General features: G+C 56.5%; 1 protein-coding gene across 2 annotated transcripts; it reads right to left on the bottom strand.

The window, feature by feature from the left end:
- Positions 1–1,618: 1,618 nt before the first annotated feature.
- On the bottom strand, positions 1,619–20,043 carry IGSF9 (immunoglobulin superfamily member 9). 2 transcript variants are annotated; one of them, XM_004442770.3, is made up of 21 exons: positions 19,693–20,043; positions 17,418–17,669; positions 17,004–17,192; positions 11,785–11,937; positions 10,859–11,019; positions 10,493–10,610; positions 8,859–9,000; positions 8,611–8,756; positions 8,376–8,518; positions 6,879–7,019; positions 6,268–6,384; positions 5,908–6,058; positions 5,576–5,699; positions 5,190–5,365; positions 4,694–4,944; positions 4,407–4,491; positions 4,131–4,310; positions 3,878–3,914; positions 2,710–3,552; positions 2,307–2,434; positions 1,619–2,092 (listed from the first exon to the last, which is right to left on the bottom strand). In XM_004442770.3, the coding sequence occupies exons 2-21, from the start codon at positions 17,473–17,475 to the stop codon at positions 1,911–1,913; spliced, it is 3,525 nt and encodes a 1,174-aa protein (XP_004442827.2). In that variant the 5' UTR covers positions 17,476–17,669; positions 19,693–20,043; the 3' UTR covers positions 1,619–1,910. The 2 variants fall into 2 exon arrangements, with proteins under 2 accessions (XP_004442827.2, XP_087297144.1); XM_087441018.1 differs by lacking the exon at positions 2,710–3,552 and having other exon boundaries at positions 19,693–20,041.
- Between the last annotated feature and the right edge of the window lie 938 nt (positions 20,044–20,981).

The following is a 20,981-nucleotide window of genomic DNA, read 5'->3' as shown; positions in this document are numbered from 1 at the left end:
TCTTGGTCGTCACCTACTTCAAGCCTGGGCAAGGATTAACAGTGAGGTCATTGCTTGCCCTGGGCCCAAGGGGCATGATCCTTGTGGAGACCCAGGGTTCAGACCTGCCTTCTCTCCCCTTCATCTCCTCCCCCATCATCTCCTCCTCTATGACCTGGTATCTCTTCTTAATCCTGGAGGGATCTGAAGAGGAGGCCTCAGCGGAGCAGGAGGCTGGCATTCTGTCTCTGAGGGTGGAGAACATATCTGGGGGTTGAAGGGGTTCCAAGCCCCCCTTTCCGGCTTCAGTTGAGCAGTCCACTGGGGTGGAGTCCCTGCTTACACCCATCCAGCAGAGTTCTTCATATGTAGCAGAAGCCCCCACCTTTCCATTCTCTCTTCCCCAATCCCACCCAGCCCTATATTCCAGGGCCATGGGGTGATTCCCTGGAGGCCAAGCTATCGCACCCCTGTGCCTTCCCAGAGGCTGTTCCTCCGCCCGGGATGCTTCCCCTCTCCTGCCTGACTGCTCGCCTGCTCTACTCCTCACCTACTGTGTGACTTTTGGGCAAATTACTAAAGCACTGTAAGCCTCAGTTCTCTAGTCTATAAAACAGCTGACGGTACTACCCGCCTCAGAGTTGTAGAGAATTAAATGATCCACGTCAAGAGCTTTGAGCAGTGCCTGGCACACAGTGAGTGCTCAGCTGTTAGCTATTATCACGGTTCCCACTTTCCGGGAGACTCCCGAGGCTCCCTCCCCACATGGAGCATTTGTCCCAGCACACGCTGTAAGCATTCAGTTGACTCCTTCATTTGTGCTACCATAATAACCAACACACTGCTTTATCACAGAACTCGTCTCCTCATACTATAACTATTTCTTTTTTTTTAATTTAATTTTATTTTTTCCCCCAAAGCCCCAGTAGATAGTTGTATGTCATAGTTGCACATCCTTCTAGTTGCTAGATGTGGGACGCGGCCTCAGCATGGCCGGAGAAGTGGTGCGTCGGTGCGCGCCCGGGATCCGAAGCCGGGCCACCAGCAGCGGAGCGCGCGCGCACTTAACCACTAAGCCATGGGGCCGGCCTATAACTATTTCTTTACTTGCCTGCTTCACTGCCCAGAAAGAACTCCCCAAGGGCAAAGGCATGTCTTAGTGAACTTTCTATTTTCTCAGCATCTAGCTCAATGGCTGATCTTTAGCAGCTGACCTCAGTAGGCACTCAATAAATGCTGTATGTGTGTGTGTGTGTGTGTAAGATCAGCCCTGAGCTAACATCCATGCCAATCTTCCTCTTTTTGCTGAGGAAGACATCTATTGTCAGCCCTCCTCCTTTTTCTCCCCAAAGCCCCAGTAGATAGGTGTATGTCATAGTTGCACATCCTTCCAGTTGCCGTATGTGGGATGCTGTCTCAGCACGGCGGGACGAGCGGTGCGTCGGTGCGCGCCTGGGATCCGAACCCGGGCTGCCAGTAGCGGAGCGCACGCACTAAACCGCTAAGCCACGGGGCCGGCCCAATAAATGCTTTTTGAATGGACGTTGAATGCACCTCCATTCATTCCACAAGAGTCCCCTGCCTTTTAAAGGTTCAGGGATTTTCCTGCCTCCCTCTCAGAATCAAAGCCAGATGACACACAGGAACATTTTTCAGACTTTCTTTATTCACCTGTAAAAAATTTCACCCACACCACAAACACCACACACACACACACACACACACACACACACACACACACGCAGACCTGAGATCCCTGTTCCAGTTCCCAGGCTCTAGGGGCTCATCACATACATCCCCTACCAAGGCCACCAGCAGGGTCTGTGCCTGGGCCCAAAGGGGCAGGGGCAGTGTCCCAGGCTGGAGCTAGGTCTTATTGGGGGCTCCTTTGCAGCGTCTGTGTGCCTCCACCCTGCCTCACGTTAGGGTGTTCACAGCAGAGTGGCCTGTTCAGGGTGGGGCACTGGCTGTCGATAGGCTGGTAGCCGGGCCCTGGTAGCATCTCGGCGGCGACGGAAGGCCAGGAATTCCTCCCGAAGGGCAGCGCAGCGGGCCTCAGGGCCAGGAGCGGGGACAGTGTTCAGGAGGCAACCCTCCTCTGGAGTCTTTGCACCTGCAAGACAATGGCAGAACAATGAGAGGAAGAAGTCTTGAGTTCATGGACACCATGAAGCTCTCTAGAGCCTGCCAGTGCTCATAAGTCCAGGGAGTAAGAGGAGAGAGCCTGGGGCACAGGGCCCAGTTAGGATCAGACTGGGCCCTAAGGCTGTCGGAGTACATGAGACAGCGAGGCCAGGAGTGCCTGCCCTTCTGGAAGGCTCACACACCTAGCTCTGGCTCAGCTTCAGGTCGGGGTCGAGGGCCAGCCAAGCCCAGGTGCAGAGTCTCCAGCAATTCCATGTCCCCAGGGAATTCTGAGTCCCATTCATAGTTCTCATCCACAGATGTGTTCCTCCTGTTAAAAGAGACAAATGTGTGGTGTGGATGGAGGAATAGAGGGTGGCCCAGAAAAGCCCGAACCCGGGGTCCCCAAACTCAGCTTGGGCCATGGGTTTCACCTGAAGATGCCTAGACCTCAACAAAAGCTTCTGAAAAGAGACAAGGTCTCCTGGTCCCAGGGCAGGGGTGGAGCAGAGAGGGCAGAGGGTAATAGGAGAGGGGTGGGGAAAAAGTCTGAGACGAAAGAGCAGGACTGGGGCCAGGGCAGGGATGGGCAGGGACTGCCCTCACCTCTTGCTGACTGTCACCACATGCTCCCTCCGAGGCCACCTCTCAGGGCCACTGGCCCAGCTGCTGGTGTCTCCTGGAGGGGGGCTGAGGTAGCTGCCTCCTGCAGAGGGGGCTGTGGAGGGGGGCCGAAGGAACGAGGCGCTGCCCCGCCCACTGCTCTGGCTTGTGAGGCTGCCCCGAGGGGCAGCAGGGAGAAGGCTGGGCAACAGCCGTTCCTTCAGTGTCCAGTCAGCCAGTGCTGTGTATGGAGGCTCTGGAGCGGCCCCAGGAAGCACCACCCTGGGGGACACAGTGGGGGAGTCCAACGGTTGAAGGAGAGATGAGATGGGGCAGGTCGGGGTATCCATGTAATCTGGGGGTGGAGCAGGACCAGGCTCCTCGAAAGGGGGCCAGTCCCCATCCACATTCATCTCCCGGAAGAAGGGCAGGCTCAGGTACTGGAGCAGCGGTCCTGGACCTGGCAGGGGACTGGGCAGGGCTGTGGGAGGGGGCCCCACAGGGCTGATGTCTGCAATGCAGAGGGGCTGGGGCATCCCACTGGGGCTGCTGCTGCTGCAGTCATAGGACCTGGCCTGCCGATGGGCTGGGGTCCGAGGTTCGGCCCGCTCAGGGCCTGACTTTTCTCGGGGGGTCTCCACATTAGGTCCCATCACAAAGCGCCCATCTGGTCCCCGGGAAATGGGCTCCAGGGGTAAGGGCCCCCGGCTAGATGGAGGATCCGGAGTGGGGCTGGGGGGGCCAGCGGGCTCTCCCCAGAGCAGACTCTGGCGCAGGCTGGAGACTGGGGAACCCTGGAGCTTCAGCTTCGCCACGCTGTCAGGACTGCCTGAGCCCGGAGCAGAGCTGGGGAAGGACAAGAGATCAGGGTCTGTGGTAGAGGGCCAGTCCCCCTTCCAGGAACCAGCATCAGGCCTTGAGAGGTTTGGTGCACAACAGAGCAGAGCTAGGGAGAGCAAGCGAGAAAATGACCCGCGTGGCGGAGGGGTGGAGGGAAGGCACAGGCAACACTGGACCCGCCCCCAGGCTGGGGCCTCTGTACTCCCATCCTCACCTCCCTCTCATTTCTGTTCTGCCCCTCCCACCCCTCTGCAAGGTGCAGAAAGGGAAGCAGAGAATACTGGTACGGAGTGGGAAAGCAGAGGGAAACCAACGAGATCGAGGGACTTACTGTGGAGATGACTTCCCAGAGAAGATAAGAGGTGGATCTGAAAGGGCAGAAGAACTAGAGGTGACACTGGCAAAACCAAGGCCCTCCAGGGCCCCAGGCGCAGACCCCCTCACCTGCCACCCAACCCCATCCGGCTGGGAAGAGTGGGAGCTGTGCGAAGGACCTGGCCCAATCAGGTGGGGACTTTTCCTCCAGGTAGGAGGCGCTTGCGGAGGGGCGGGGCCCTGCTGGGGGCGGGGCCTCCGCGGCCTACCTTGGCGGAGGAGGCGTTTGCGGCGGCGGCGCGCAGCCCTGCGCCGGTTCATGAGGCAGGCGGCCAGGATGCTCACGAGGACAGCCACGCCCAGGAAGCAGACCCCGCCCACCACGCCGGCCAATACGGGCTGCGGCAGGAGACCCGGCAGCTGTGTGCGCGAGGGGTAGACTTCCAGGCCTGCGCAAGGGGCCACGAGGGACGGTCGGTGTCCAAGGCTTAGCCGGCTACGAGCCCCCCAAGCCCCAGGGCTCTACGCGCCCGCCAGGTTCTCACCGGAAGTGGAGACGTTGGCTGTGTTGCTGGGATCACTGACATAGCTACCGGCGAAGGCCACAAGGCGGAACTCATAGAGAACATCCTGGGGGCGGGGGTCCAGTAAGGGGGTCAGGGCCCAGCACCACCCACCCCAGCCCCATTCGGAAAGGCACGGCAGTTGGGCGGTAAGGGTTAGGGTTAAGTGGGAAGCTGGGAGGATGGTCAAATCAGGCAGAGAAGCCCGGGTTCCAGAATGGAGCAGAGAGCTGGCGAGCACCCTCCCTGTGCGCGCCTCCCTCACATACCTTAATGAGACCTGGCACCAGCAGATGCATTTCCGTGCCTGCCACGGCCCGGTCCAGCACTTCCCAGCCCTGGGAGCTTTGCCGTCCCTCCAGGATGTAGCCATCCAGACTCTTAGGGACCAGTTCTGGGGGATCCCAATGCAGGAGTACCCCCCGGGGTGTCCTCACTGCCACCAGACCTCGGGGAGGGGACAGAGGAGGCGGCATATCTGTCGGGGGAAGCCTGGGGGCAGCTGGTGTGGTAGGAAGCCCTGAATGGGACAGATAGGCATGACCAAGTTGGATTTCCAGTGCCCTTCCTCCACCACCCTGCCCCACCCCCACCCAGCCATTCTCCCAGAGCCTTAAATACAAACCTGGATCATCTTCCACAAACTCCTCTGGACCCCAAGCTGCCCTGCACCTTTGCCCCCTCCCACCCAGGTGCTCCCATATCAGCTTTCCCTGCCAGCCCTTCCCCATCCTTGTGCTGTTCTGGGGTGAGGGAACTCTTTACCTTCAGGGGCAGATAAGACGATTTCGCTGAAGGGCCCACTCCCCAGCTTGTTCTGAGCTAGGACACTGAACTGGTACTGGGTATGGGGCTGCAGCCCAGGCACTAGGAGGTGAGCAGCCCCCATGGGCACCGCCAGGGACACCCAGTCGTGATGGGCTCGGTCAGAACGCTTGGCCCTGAAGGACATGAGGAAATGAGGGCACCTCATGAACTAGGAAGACCAGGAAGGTTGGAGTCCAGAGAGCTGACCGCTCCCCTCCCCTCAAGCATCTACGGTCTCAGGACCTAGGCCCTGAACACCTAAGGTTCTCTGGAAACTGGGCAGCAGAGTTAGGGCAGGGCTGGGATAGAGGGCAGAAGGCCAGGGGCAGGGGCAGGTCACTCACAATGGGGTATACCAGACACTGAATCTCTGCAGGTAGCCACCGTCAAAGCCAGGCTCCCAGGAGACATTGGCACCCTTGGGCAAAGGCACCACGGACACATTGGTGACAACATGGGGGCTGGTGCCTGAGTAGGGGGAAAATGGAGGGAGGGATGATGGTCAGGACCCTGAGGGAAGGTGAAGAGCTAGGGGGAGCCCCAGGGCCTCTGCCCTCCACCCATCACCCCAGGGGTCCCCCACCCATGATGCCCATCTGGGCCTCCAAAAATGATTCCCCTATCTCCTGTCCCACATGGATTCCTCCAGCCCCCAGCCAGCTCTCCAGCCACTAACCCAGCACGTAGACATTCGTAGAGGTGGCCACCTGGGCCACAGCATTGCTGGCAGTGCACACCCAGCGCCCGTGGGCCTCCTTGGTCAATGGTCGCAGGATGAGGCTGCTGTTGCTGTCCAGCTGGACCTGGCCCTGCAGCCCCCGGCCCACCTACAGAACCACTGGTCAGCCTGAGGACACACGCAGCCACCCCTCACCAAGGGCGCCACTCATCTCTCCAGGCGTCTCTAGTTCCCTCCCCACCCTGCCTCTGACAGCCCTCTCCTTCCCATATCCTCCTTCCCACAAAATGGCCAGGGGCACGGAGAGGCGGGGTGTTGCCGGCATGAATACAGGCTGAGTGGGGTCAGGAGCCTTACCTTGGCCCAAGAGATGGCAGGAGCAGGGTCTCCTTGGGCAGAGCAGGGGATAAGCAGCTCCCGCCCTACTTCTTGGAAATATTCTTCCTTGGGCCGTTCTAGAAAAGCTGGGGGAGCCTGCAAGCCAGATCTGGCATTGGGAGGGGCCTCTCTCACACTGCTGTCTAAGGGTCAGCCATTACTCCCCCTCTGGTGCTCCCTGTCACACCACGTCTCAGTCTCCATCTCTCACTGTCTCTCTAGCTCTATGTCTCTGTTCCCTGGCAGGGGGCTGGAGGGAAATGTGGGGATAGACGAGCACTGGTGGGCTGGGAGGCCTCTCTAGAGGCGTTCAAACCTCTGCAGAACACTCTTTCACCCTCCAGAGAGGGAGGCAGCATGGTCAAGGTTGGTGAGAGTTGGGGCGAGTAGGGTATCTTACTTTGTGGATGTGCTGTGTGACTGATGTCCCGCCTCCCCAGCACCATCTCTGCAAGAACCTCTGGGATGGCGTCCGACAGCTGCTACTGTGGCCACCACGGGAAACACAGACTTGGAAGCCCCTCCCCCAAGTGACTGCCCTACCCCATCCGTCAGCCTGGTGTCAGCACCAGGGCCACCCTGAGCCTCACCTTGAGTAGCACGCGGGTCACCGTGGAGGGCCCTGCAGTACCAAAACTGTTGTAGGGCGTGCAGGAGTATTCTCCCAGGGCATCTTCGTTCCCCAGGGCAATGATCAGTGAGCCTTCTGGACCCTGGGACCAGCCGGGGAACTGGAGGGAGGAGGAGATGAGAGCGAGAGAAAGAAACTCAGCAGAGGCAAGACAGAGATGGAGAGATGTGACTCAAAGAAGGGAGACCGTCTGAGAAACTCACATCTATGCAGAGGACTCCACCACTCTTCCTTTAGGCCTGACCTCTCTCTGAATTCCAGTCCTTCATCTCTCTTTCCTACAGAGGGGCCACTACCAATAGGTATGGAGGCTAGGACTGCACAACTCCAGGGGGCGCCACACACAGAGGAGAATACAGTGTGAATGGCGCCCCCTGGGGTTGAGATGTGTGGGGCTCCCTGCCTGCTGGCACCTCACCTAGTTGTCATCCCAGCACTCCACGGCTCAATTCAGCATCTTCCACCCCAAATCAGTACCTTTTCTTGGCTTCCCTGTTTCTATGTTAAAGGCCCCACTGTCCTCGCTAACATTTGACTCCTCACTCCCCTCCCTCCGCCATCTAAATACACACCAGGTCCATCCCGTCCTGCCTGGGAAGGCCTTTTGTCTAGGCCTGAGGCCATCCATCTTCCTCTCCTCCTCTCTAACTCAGACTCCATAACCTCTCACCTGGACCATTTCAACAGCCTCTGAACCCCTCTCCCTATGTCCACTCTCTCCCCCTCCATTCCAGCCGACAAACTCAACTCCTGCTCACAGCTCTGATGCTATCACACCATTGCTCAAACGCCTCCAACTGCCTTTAGCCTTTTCTTTTAACGTTTAACAAAAATTTATTGAGTACTACTCTTGCAGAAGCCTCCAGGACACTAGGATAAAAAGATGCAATACCAGCCCACAAGGAATTTATAGTCTTTGCAGACAAACAAAAGAACCCAATCGCCTTGGAATGAAGTAATATTAACTTGGCATCCATAGTTCTTCCTTTTGGCCGCAACCTGTCTTTCCAGCTTTCTCTACACCATTCATGAGCCCACAGGCACCGTGGCTCCCACCAAACTGGACGATGCATTATGCTGTAAACGCACTATACTGTTTCCTGCCTCTGGGTCTGGTATCTGCATGGAATGTCTGTCCACTCTTCAAGGCCCATCACCAAAGTCCCAGAAGTGGTTGCTGATCTATCCTCAACCAGCCCTAAGAGGACAGCGCTGACTCCACTCCTGGCCTTCCAGCAGAGCCTCTATGTTGCTCTCCTATCCCCACTAGGCTGTGCCCTCCTTAACAATGGATGTCTCTTTGCTTCTGCTCCCCAAAATACCCACACAGCGCCTGGCAAGAAGTGTGTGTTTCCTAGTCACTGAATTGAATTAAATGGAGCTAATTCTACCCCAGCTGTCCTGACTAAAATAACACCAAGCTAAGACCTTCCTTCTCCCTGCCCCAAGCCTGTACCTTGTCCAGATGCAGGGCCTGCCCATCCTTGGTCCAGCTGACAAAGAGCAGTGGGGGGTTGGCACGAACCGGGCACCGGATCACCCCCTGCATGCCCACGGGCAGGGATGTCTCAGGAGGCATCGCTGTCACCTGGGCTGGGTCTGGGGGGAAGCAGTGGCGAGTTGTGGAGGAGGAGCTTGGCCTGGCCCAGAGGAGGGGAGCAGGCTGAGGAGGGAGCTGGGGTCAGGCTTACAGAGTACAGTGAGGTAGGCAGAGGCCGAGGGTGGGTACAGGAGGCCGTTGCTGGGCACACAGGTGTAGCGGCCAGCATCCTCAGGCTGGGCAGCCTGCAGCCGCAGGCTCCCATCCACCAGGATCCGCACTCGGGGCTGCAGGCGGCTGCAATATGGCACGTGTGGGGAGTGGTCCAGGCCTTGCTCAGCCAAGGGGCTCCTCAAAGACTGCCCACCAGTTCCCCACCCCCATTCCCCAGAGTCCCACCTAATGTGGAAGACATTGATGCTGTCCTGGAACCAGCTATAGGTGAGGTTAGCGGGGTATGCCTCAGCCCGGCAGGCCAAAGAAACATCCTGGGAGGCGTTGACTGTGCTGTTCTTGGGGGGTACCACGATGACTGGGGGTCCTGTGGGGAAGCACACAGGGAAGGAGGAGGCTTCAGCTCAGTCTTCCCAGAACCCTGAGGTCACTTCTACAGTTCCTCTCAGACCTGCTCTCTGGAATACAGGCTGGGTGTTAAAGGGCCTTGGGGACCTGAAGCAGGCCCTAACCTTTGTACGTGACAAAGTTCCTCCTCTCCCTCGGACCAGCTCCCCTTCCCACCAGGGACAACCCCATTCACCCAGTTTCCTCTGCCTAGAAACTATGTGTGTGTGTGTGTGGGGGGGGGGATCACTTTTAACTCTCTGCTCATCTACCCTTTATATCCCTCGTCTGTCACATCTTAAATCACCTCTATGTCCCCTACCCTAATCCAGATACCCAATACCTGACCCCCAGATGCCACAGCAATCCCTGACTCCAGGCTCCCCCACCTCTGCCACGCTGATGTCCATCCATGCAGAAATGTCCCCATTGGCCACAGAACACTTCACTCAAGAACCTGCCCCAGTTCGTCTCCAACCACATTAAGCTCAAACTTCTTTTTTATTCAGGTCAGTATGGGCAGCTCGCTGTGCCCCATGCCAGGCTCACTCCCATCTCCACGCCTTTGCTCTCTGAACCCCGTTTAGAATGCTCTTCCCTGACAGCCTGGCCAAGCCACATAGCCCCTGAAAAACCGTCTGATTTCTGCAGCTGCACCAGTCTCCCCGTCTCCGGGCTCTGCTGCACCAGGAGTCAGTAATGAGAGGTAATGCTACACGCCGGCGTATGAACACCTACAGGCACGCCAGACGTCCTGCTGCGCACTTTACTGCATCATCTCATTTAATCCTCACAAAAGCCTCTGGTGGTAGGAATTATCTCCCCTTCATAGATGAAGAAACAAAGGCTCAGAGGCAGAGAGACTGTGAGGTGACGTGCCAGGGTCAGCAGGAAAGGCAAGATTCATATTCAGGCCTGCCCAACACCAGAGACTTGCCCTTGACCATTTCCCAGCACTGCCTTTCCCACAGGACCAAGGAGAGCAACACTTCGCTAATCCGTCTTATCTCTCCATGTAGAAAAGAGGCTCCATGAGGCAAAGTCCAGGCCTACTTCTCAGGTTTCCTTCTAAAGGGAAGGTCTTGGCCAGGAATTACTAAGTCAGATCACTGGGCTCAGCAGAACCTAGTTAAATTCTTGTAACAGTCCTGATAGGAAGATATCAACCTCTTGATATAGATGAGGACCCTGGGAGTCAGGGGCTACATGGCTCATGGTCTCACACCAGCATCCGTGCTCTTTCCACTATACCACACTGCTGGGCACTAAATATCTATCTGTCTGTTTATGATTCTTTGAAAATTAAGATGCTGGTTTTAGAAGAACAGCCTGCATTGGGAGCCCCCTCACTCTCCAAGGGCCCCTGCCCTCAGGCACATGTCTCCTCCCCACTCCTGCTGTGTGCACCCCAGCCACAGGTCACAGTCCTCTCACATAGGTGTCCTGTTCCCAGCCCTCCCCTCACAGAGCACCTAGCACCAGCAGCTGGGTGGCGTGGGTGGTGCTGCCCTCAGTGCTGGAAGCTTGGCACGTGTAGACCCCGGAGCTGCCTCGCTCCACCCGCCGGATCCACAGTGTCCCGTTCTGCACCTAGGGGAGGAGTCAGTGAGGAAGGTCCCATGGGCGTCCCCTTCCCTCCAGCCGCCCTCAGGCCCTGCATTTCCAAGGCTGGCCAGCAGAGGGAGGCAGCACCCCAGGCTCACGAAGCCAATGCAAAGCCCCTCCTCTGGCGGGTCTCCCAGCCTGGCCTTCACCCTCTCTGTCCTCCAGCCCTGCTCCCAGGCCTCCACCTGCCCCTCACACTCGATCTGGCCCACCCTGCCCAACCCAGAACTCACTTGCACCTGACCCTGGCCCTGGCCCCAGCCAAGGTCCCGTCCTCGGAGCTTCCAAGTCACGTGGGGCTGGGGGCTGCCTCGGGCCACACAACGCAGAGTGATGGGCTCCAGTTCCCGCACTTCCAGCACCTGGGGAGGCGTCTCCAGGAACTGAGGGGGTGCTGCAAGGAGAGAGGCTTCAGGGGCTGCCAGAAGGGCTATCAGCCCAAAGAGCAGCGTCCGAGGACCAGAGAGACAGATCAGGGCTGTAGCCCTCACCCCACTAGCCTGTCCACCTTCAGAGGAATCCCAATGCCACCCTGTCTGCTGCACCCCAGGGCCAAGTGAGGATTGCACCAGCCCGTCCACAGACTGGGCTCAGACTTGGCAACTGGGGCTGAGCACAGGCCGGGTGTTCAGAGCCAGGAGAGAGCTATGTGCCCTCTGGAAGAGCCTGTTCTGGGGGTCAGAAGGCCTGGGTTCTAGATTCTGTTCTGCCCATAACCAGTTGCATGACCCAGTCTCCCTGTGGCCTAGTCTCCTCATCTATGAAATGGGAATAATTATGACCTTCTTCCTTCTTAGCGTTAAGACAGAATTCATGAGGTACTGCGTTAAAAGGAGTTTTGAAAAACAGAATGCTGTGTATATGTGTGCTCTGTTTCACTCAGGGCCCAAGAGCCCCCTCCTGCTCCCTACCCATTACCCTCTCCTGGCCAGGGAGGCAGGAGCGGGGAAGAGAGAGGAAGAGGAAGTTCTTAACACAGAGCCTAGAAGGCCAATTGGATTTACACCTGAAGAACCGACAGAGCAAGAGTGGGGGTGGGAGGGGTAAGATGCAAAGGGTATCAGCAAGGGTGGGATGTCGGAACTGCCCCCCTCCCCTTCCACCACCAGCAAGAAGTCCCCATCTTTCTGTTCCCCTCCCTTCTCCACCAGCTTCATACAATTGACTGTGAGGTGCACCCAGGAGCCGTTGGCAGAATCGTCTTCGGGGCTGTGCTGATCCAGGAAGAGCACCCGGCACTCGTACCAGCCCTGGTCTTCCGCGCGGAGCCCCTCGATCTGGAGAGATGCTCCCTTCTGCAGCCGGACTCGCCCTAGGGGAGGAGCCCCGAATCAAGGGTGCAGAAGGGACCCCATGGGAGCCCCAAACCCCTGGTGACACCAGTCATTCTTAGAGGCCAAGAACAGGCTGTCCCTCCCAGTTACCCTGATAGAGTGGGGTCCGAGAGGCACAGATAGGATTGGGGTCACTGAAGGCAGATCCCTCCGTTCAGCCCCTCTGATTGCTCCTGCCTTTCAACAGCTGGGGCCCAGTTTAGACAAAGAGAAACCCAGAGCAGCAGGCAGCAGGTGGACAAGACGCTTCACTGAACTACACCCGGCTTCCAGGACTGCTGGGGGGAGGGAGTGAAGAGCCACACTTAGTCTCTTTAGATTCTTACAGGACCTGCCACCCCTGGGCTCCTTCTATAGGGGCAAGGTATGGGCTCCCAGGGGTACTCTTCCTGCCATAGGACTCTCTTCAGAAACCTCAGCAGAGTGTGGGGACTGAGCAGGGACCCAGACCTCGCCTCCCAAAGCCCCTAATCCCTCAGGGCTATTATCAGCAGCCTAAGCGCCTTAGGGTGGCCAGAGTCCAGCCGAGCCAGGCAGCAAGGTCAGCAGCCTCCTCACCCCATACCCTCACGCCCCAGGGCACCCAGGCCCTGGCTGACTGTTCACATAGAGCTCCACAAAGCCACACAGCCCAGCACAGGCAGACCCCACACACCCAGCCTCAGTCAGCATCCACACCACACATCCCCCCGCATCCCTCAGCACCCTCCCCTGAGGAGCCCTGCACCCCAGACAGCTTTGGGGGTCCCTGGCAGTGCAGCCTAGTGAGAAAGGCACACACTTGGGAGCCAGAGAGTCCTAGAGTCCAGCTCTGCTCTGGACTTCTTCGGGCAACTTACTTAACTTCTCTCTCAACTTCTGTTTCCTCATCCGTAAGATGAGAGAGAGGAAAAATCTAGGTGGGATGGAGGGGAGAGATAATGTAAGGAATGCAGGCAGCATGGTGCCTGGAATCAGCAGGTGCTCAAAGATTGATGAACAAATGAATGAGCTCAAGATTTGAAATCAGAAGCCCGCATTCAATCCTGGCCCGTCCCTTACCTGATAACACATCATCTCCCTTCTCTCTCCCTGTATCAGTGAACAGCACCCACGCACCAAGTCACCCTACTAGAAGCCTGTATCACCCAGATTCCTCTCGCCATTACCTCCATGTCAACTTGTTCAGTAAATCTTTTAAATTCTACCTCCTAAATATCTGTTCCTTCTCTACCATCTTCACCTTAGTTTAGCCTTGTGGTATCTCTGACCTGGGTTACTCCAATAGCCTAAGAGGTCCCCCTGCCTGCAGCCTACCCCCCTCTACATTCATCAGCCGCTCACCCCACCTTGACCTTTCATATGGACAAATGACATTTTCTAAATCTTTTGGATTATGCAAAACAATTACAGCTCTAAGACAAGTACCTTAGCATTGTGCCCACTCCACCAACCAGACTGTGCCCCTAATTAGCCCTTCCTAACACTAGAAATTCTGAAGCTGCACTCACTTCATGCACTCACCCCTCCAGTCTGCTTCCCCTCTACCTATAGGGTGAGCTTTCTGAAATATTGAAGCCTACAGTGCCCCTAATGCTGTCACGGAAGAGGAAAATGATCAAGTTGAGGCTGGCTATGTGATCTGAAGCGAGGGATTTTTTTCTTCCAAAAATGACGTCCAGGGGTGTGGATTCTTAGGAAGGGTGGACCTCCTGCTTAAAGGGCTACGTGTTTAAATCCCCACCTAGGAGATAAGCCTAGGCCTTGCAGGTAAATATTTAACTTAATCACACCCCTCCACCCACTCACAGGATTCCTCAGTAACCCTAATCTGACTGGCCGTGGAACCCTGCAGACCCCAGACTGCAACCTCCTCTAAGTCCCACGTGATAGTAACTTTTCATCATGGTGATCTTGAAGCTCTACAAAGAAGACAGAAGAGGGAAGGGAGACTGAGCATTGAATATAGGCCATGTAATACAGTCATGTGTCGCTTAATGACAGGGATGCAGTCTGAGAAATGCATTGTTAGGCGATTTTGTCATGGTGCGAACATCATAAAGTGTACTTACATGAACCTAGATGGTGTGGCCTACTATACACCTAGGCTACATGGTACTAATCTTATGGGACCACCATCGTATATACGGTCCATTGTTGACTGAAATGTCGTTATGCGGCACATGACTGTATTAGGCATCGTCACCATATTTAATCCTCCCAAGAATTTCATTATAGAGGAGGAAACTGACATTAAGCTTCTTTCCAAAATCACATGGCTAGTAAGTGACAAAGCCAGGCCCTCCTTCTCAAGGGGCAGTGTACTTTCCATTGCCCACTGGTGTGAGGATCAAGTGATGTTCAGGGCACTCAGCCTTGAGCATATTCAGTGTATTCTCACTTGGGGGATGTTGGTGGCCAGTGGGTAACAGTTTTAAGTGTTTGTTGATCAGAATATCCAATGAAGTATAGTGCACATCCCAACTTTTCTGTGAGACATGGACTGCTAGACCTGTAGTGTTACAGAAGAACAGGAAGATGGCTGGGACAGGCAGTACTGGGTCCTCCTGAGTCCTGGACCCACCTCCTGGAGGCCCACTCTCCACTCGCAGGTCCAGAGCCTGATGAACTTCAGACTCTGGAGGGTGTGTAAAGGAAGCAGGAGACACAGACTCTGCTCTCTCAAGTTCTCAGAAGGCAGAGAATCCACACTCATGTATATGTGCAAGTTCACATACACACAGTTCAAAAATGGTGCTAACAGGGCCCAAATATTCCAAGACACCATGAAGCAAGAGGAGTATAGACAGCTTCCAGGAAGCTGTGACCATGTGGAGGGTTTTGAAGGATAAAAGGTAGTAAGGGGAGACGACTGGAAGGAGCAGGGGTATTCTTAATGGAATGAGATCACTGATGTTTATCAAACAATTCAGGACAGAGAGAACTCATGTCCTTTCTGCTGTATGGGGTATCTTCGAACTCCCCGGAAATAAAGCACAAAAGTCAAAGACCAAAAGCCGGTCCCATAGATTAGAAGAGTTGGTCTAAGATCCACCCCGGGAAAGCTGGTGTGGAATAAGCCAAGCCTCTCTGTCCTCTGGACGCATGGTCCCGGTTTCACACCATGTGGGCACATTCTGCAGGCTCTGTGCTGGCTACTTGACATACAGTGGCTAACTTAATCCAAGGATTCAGTCCTAGCTTGTTTTATACTGCTTTTTACTACTTTTGTACTAGTTAATAAATCCAGTCTCCTCTGCTAGATGGATTCTAGAGTCCTCAAAGATTGGAAGCTTTCCCTTCAGTGTAGTCCCTAAAGCTCCAAACAGTTTCCCTTGCGGTCTGTCCCTCCCACATTCTAGGCCATCAGCCTCACACACAGTCCCAGGCCATCTCCCCTTCACTTGTCCAGAGGATTTATGACAGGACAGCATTGTCCTTAGCAACCTCCACCTCCTGTTGCCTAGCAACGGCAGTTCAGAGTCCCCTACACAAAGGCTGAGAGGCCCCTTCCACACTGGAGGCAGTAAAAGGGTTAACGGGTGCAGTGGCCTCCCCCCCGGGCCCTGACTCCCCAGACTAGCTCTGGCCCGACCCAGGAACTCCAGACTGGAGGCAGGGGTAGGCACAAAGGGCAGAGGTAGGAAGAAATCCCCAGAGGTTACTGCTCACAGTCCTTGCAGCTCAAAGGAGCAACACAGAGACAAAAAGAAAACCCACAGGTAGCAAAGTTCCTAGCCGTCCAGTGGCTTGTCTGCCTGAGGGACTGCAAAACAGGACAGAGGGCAGAGGGAAGGAGAAGAGTAGCACATCTTCCCGGTCCCAGGAAAAGCCCTTCTCTCTCCGCTCCCCCACCTCCCCCTGCCTTGCCCTCAGTCAGGCAATGTTCTGAGTCTGCCCAGCCTCAGCCCGGCAGCCCAAACCCCTCCAGGGCCCAGAGCATTGGTAGGCACAGCTGTTTTTTTCTCCTCTTGTCCTAACTGGGGCCTGCTTTCATCAATTCTCACAGGGCTTGTGTAGACACATACGCTCCTACCAGGCTGTTTGCCAACAACGGCCCCCAGTTTGAAAATAAACTCTCCCCTTCTGCAGCACCTGCCTGAGCCTCGCCCCCTCTCTGCTCAGCCAATCCTAGGGCTTCTCCCAGGATTCAAACTAAAGAGGGAAAAGGTGGGGGCCCCCCTCCCCAATCAACGTCCTCCCCAGTGGCCTTTCCTGGGTTTCCCCTCTGAAGAGGAGGCAACAAGAGTGTCTTGCCCAGTGGCCTGAGACCCATCCTTGGGCCCTCCCACCCACTGCCCTCTGAGACGGGTACTAAACCGCTCGGATTAAGGCTTTATCTGGGATTAGGAGGAAGCCGAGACTTTCCAGGGAGCCAGCTGGGGCGCAGGAGAAGGCCCCCAGGGAGGCTTTCTACTATTTTCAGTCCGTACAGGAGCCCCTGAAGCAGCAACCCAGCCCGGCCCCATCCACTCGCTGATCTTTAGGGAACCTGGCCCTCCCCAGCCCACCTCTGTGCACATGCTCTTCTGTACTCAATCAGGCTGAGCCGGCACTGGAAAAGCCACTCTGCTGCCCCATCAGTCCACTCCCTAGAAGCCTAGAACCCCCGAACTAACATTGAAGACAGTGCGGGAGGGGGAGGGCAGAGGAGTCAGCAGATAGCAGAGTCAGCGACCAGGTAGGGCCAAGGAGGGAGACTAGGGAAGATCAGGATGGAGTCTAGGAGGCTTCACGGGGAGATCTAGAAAGAGCGAGTAGAGAATTAGGATGGATACTTGGAATAGAGCTGCAGGATCTCCTTTGGAACAGGCCACATGGAGTTCTAAACAGCACAGCTATAAGGTGTGTGTGTATGTGTGTGTGTGTGTGAATGAATGAATGAATCCTTCAATGAATTAACACTGCTTGGGAGCAGAGCCATGCTTGTGAAGCAGAGTTAAGGTTGGAGCTGGAGATGAGTCGGGGCAGGGACAGAGCATTCAGAAGAGGTCTGGCCCCCACCCTACCCCACCCACCTTTGTTGGTGATACCTCCTGACCTCCCACCAGAGGATAAGTCTTACCCACGTAATCAGGGTCGATTCGGGGAGAGTAGAGGCCGAACTTGATGAAGATGGGAAGCAGGAACCCAAAACGCAGCCACTCGATGACGTGCAGTGGGGGCCGGCCGGTCGGGGGCAGCAGGTCACAGCCCAGCACTGCACTCTCCCCAGCCCGGCCCACCACCGATACCACCTCAGGCTTCCCTCGACCTGTATGGCGGGGGGCATGGGACAGCAGGGGCCGAAGTCAGGGCTGGGAGGGGAGGTTCATCAGTACCTCTGCGGGCTCCCTAGGACTTTGTGAAGTGATTGAGGGAATCCTCAACGTCTCCAGAACCAGCCCTCTTCCTCCCCTCCCCTCACATGCTCACACAGAACCCCCTGGGGAATGCCACCCACCCCAGGGAGTTCTTGAACCCAGGGAGTCCAGCTCACCGTCAGCCCCCTGGCTGATGATCAGGCTGAGGATGGCCAGACTGAGGCACCAAACCATAGCCCAGCTGCCTGCTCGCTCAGCCCCTCCTATCCACGGGGGCCCAGATGGAGGGGCCCGAGGATGTCCACAGCCCAGCAAGCCCTGTCAATCCTTCTGATCAGGTAACAGGTGTCAGCTCTCACTCTTCTGGACAGTTAGGGCTTGCCTCTCGTTAACACCTGATAAAGCTGCTCTCTGGAGCACCACCAGATCTAAACGCAAAATGCAAGGCAACGTGCAGAGTTGGATAATATTGGGAACCAGGAGAAACCCCACAGTTTGGGAGAGGCTCAGAGGAGAGCAAACGAAGAGAAAAGAGAGAGGAGAGCAGGAGCGAGAGGGGGCGCCAAGACACCAGAGATCTTGCCCCAGGGAATAAGGGCTGGGATGAGGGTACTGGGAAAATGAGGAAGTGCTGGGTGGGGAGACCTGAGAGGTGAGGACATGGTGAGGGGCAGAGGACTTGAAAAGATCTTAGGAAAAGCAGAGGAATTCTAGGGATACTCGAGTTACTAAGATTCTCAGAAAACAGAGGCAGGAGGGAACCGGGGATTCCTGTACACCCGGAAAAAGATTTGTTAGGGAAGTATGGGAGATGAAGAGCCCCACAGCCCAGCCTCTCTCCCTTCTCTTTCCTTAGTCCTGATGCTAACAACAAGGTAGCAGACAGGAGGTAGCACAAGTATTATCCATCCCGACTGTGACAGGTAAGGACCTTGAGGATCACAGAGAGCCTTGCTCAGGGGCACAGAGCCAGTCAGGGGCAAAGTCTGGGGGAGAGCCCCCGGGGAAGTGGCCCCCAGGGTACTCCCACACAATTTCCTACCCTGTTTCCCCAGTCTCTGTGGACCCTGGAAACTGGGGACCCTGTGCTTCTCTCTCCACTCAGCCTCCCAACACTGCTTGAGCAGCAGATGAGTCAGGCACTTGGGAAGGGAGGAGCTGCCTCCCCCATCTGCTGGTATGGGGGGCCCAGGCAGCATCCTCCAGGTCTGGGCAGGTCCCAGGCTGGCGGCTGGCGCCACTTGCTCTTCATCATGCTGCCAGGCAGCCCTCCCTCTGCCAGACACCATGACCCAAGTGCCTCACCCCAATTCCTCCACTTACACCCCTCCAATATCCTCAGGGCACCAGGGTTTGCCCAGCTTTCCCTTCCTCAACCCTAGGGGCATGTCCCTGAGAAGCCAAGAAAGAAAGCCTGTGAGTCCTTAGGGTGCACAAAGTGAACACAGGAGCATGGAGGGTAGGAACACTCGACAGCCCCTGCCCCAGGGCTCCTAGAGCAGTAACATGGGCTGGGGACAGGGGGTGCTGGCCTGGGTCCCGGCAAATCCGAGTGGACTCTGCTCTGCGGCCTCCACCCCGCTCCTGGCCTCACAGTTCAGGACTGGCTATGAAACATCCCCCATGTCTGCCAGCCTGATCCCGGCCTCTACTTAATGGCCCCATGTGTCTAACTCTTGACAACTCACCCGCAAACATTCCCCTGCTTCCCATCACCCGCAGCCAGCTCTCTCATACTTCCCGGACAAATCTTTTTCCAGGTGTATAGGAACCCCAGTTCCCTCCTGCGTCCGTTCTCCGAGAACCTTAGTAACCCGGGTTTCCCCAGGATTCCTCTGCTTTTCCTAAGATCCTTCCAACTCCTCTGCCCCCACTATGTCCTCACCTTTCTAGTCTCCCCATCCAGCACTCCCTCATTCTCCCACATCCCCCATTCCTTTTCCCTACTTCTCACAGCCCCCCTCCCCAGGTTCCAATTTTTTGCACCTGATCTCCAATTGCACTAGGTGCTCTGCCCTTCAAGGAATTCCCTTCCTGTCTCCTCCAGAATCTCCCCCACCCCCACTTCTCCCATCCTCTCCGCGTAATGTCCCTCCCTAGAATTCTCCTGCCTCGGCGCACAATACGCTTCTGATACCCCACCCCCAATTCCCTCTCCCTTGCCTTCTCTGGACGCCAGGAACTCCTCCTTGCTGTTGAAACCCACTAATAACCGCCCACACACACACGCACACACATTACCTCCAGAACTCCAGTTCTCCGGGAACCCCCACCCACCCAACCAAGAATTCCACTTCACTCCCCAGAACTCCCCTAGTTCTGCTCCCCAAAGAATTCCACTTCTCTTCACAAGTCCCCCGCTTTCTCCTATCCCCCATAACTCCCACACTGTTCTCCATACCCCACGCCGGCACCCCCATTCCATTGCCCCCAGAACGCCCCCGCCCTCACCTGCTCCGCACGGCTCGGCTCCTCTCTTCCAGCTACACAATAGGGGGCGGACCCGCCTCCCCGCCTCGGATGCCCCGAGCGCCTCCCGTCGCCCTGGAGACCGCCAATCCTCCTCCCGCGGCGGCCAATTGGAGCAAAGAGAAGGAGAGGCGCGGCGGGCGCGACCCCCGAGCCGCCTGGGAGTTGTAGTTTCGGGGGAGCAGGAGTCGGTGGCACGTGGGCTCGATCGCCCCCTGGTGGAGTTCTGTACAACCAAGCGTGGAAAGACCGGTCGGCCGCTTCGCGCCGCAGGCGTACGGGGCTAGCGGGTCAGGGCCGTGCTTCGGGGGTCGCAGGAGCTGGCTGTTAGCTGGCTCCCTGCACGCCCTCTTTCCTTTGTAAACTCACTTCGACCCTCTCCCCTCCCCTAAAAGGCTTAGAGAGCCGCAGATGCGGCAGCTAGGCTTGAAATCTGAGCCTTGGAGCAGGAGCGCCCGGCGGAGAGGGACTCCCCGCCCTCCTCCCATGGGATCCACCCAGCTCCTGGGCTCCTCTGATCTCCTCCCCCATCCTCATCCCCACCTCCACCCATTTCTTCTGTGGCCGGACTGGAAATACCTGTCTGCACTGGCGAGCTCCCAAATCTTGCCCAGGCGCCTCCCACAGTGTGCAGCAGGGGAAGGCTGCGCTCCGAGCTTGAAGCTGCCAAGTCAGCTCCCGCTGCGGCTCCCAGCATAAACGACCCAGAGAAATAGGCCCAGAGGGGGGAAATGAGAGACATCCTGACACGCGAGATGGAAAGAGGAGGAATGAAATAAATGATCAGTTACTGAACCCCTGCGGAGCGCCAGACCCTAGACTGCATGCTTTATAACTCTTATGTAACCTGCGAACAAACCGCGTGAAGGAGGTAGAGCACCGTTTCACTAATGAGAAAACGGAGGCCCAAGCAGGTGGAGTAACTTGCCCCAGACTTCCCCATCTAGGACACGGCAGAGCTGGATTCAGGCCCAGCCCGGACTTCATCAAACCCACCCCTTGGAGACCTCAGGCTAAAGGATATCGTGCATGTCTGCCCCTCAGGGCTTTCTGCTTTCTCCATTTGGTGCCACCTTAGGGATGCAGCCTCACCACGCCTCGTCCACCAGGCTTAAGCAGTCATACTTGCCCTGGTTCTTCCCATTCAGGAAGCCTCCTTCCAAGGCAGCACACTGATCTCACCCCAGTCTGAACTCCTATCACTCAAACTGAGGGCAGCAGGCGTCTGATTCGTGGAAGGGTAGCCTCAAATCAGGAGAGACTCTACAGGA

The sequence above is a fragment of the Ceratotherium simum genome, chromosome 2 (genome assembly GCF_057802395.1).
Source record: "Ceratotherium simum simum isolate JZ-2026a chromosome 2, ASM5780239v1, whole genome shotgun sequence".
Lineage (NCBI taxonomy): Eukaryota > Metazoa > Chordata > Mammalia > Perissodactyla > Rhinocerotidae > Ceratotherium > Ceratotherium simum.
The sequence above is the reverse complement of the archived record's forward strand: the minus strand, read 5'-3'. Positions and strand labels throughout refer to the sequence as shown.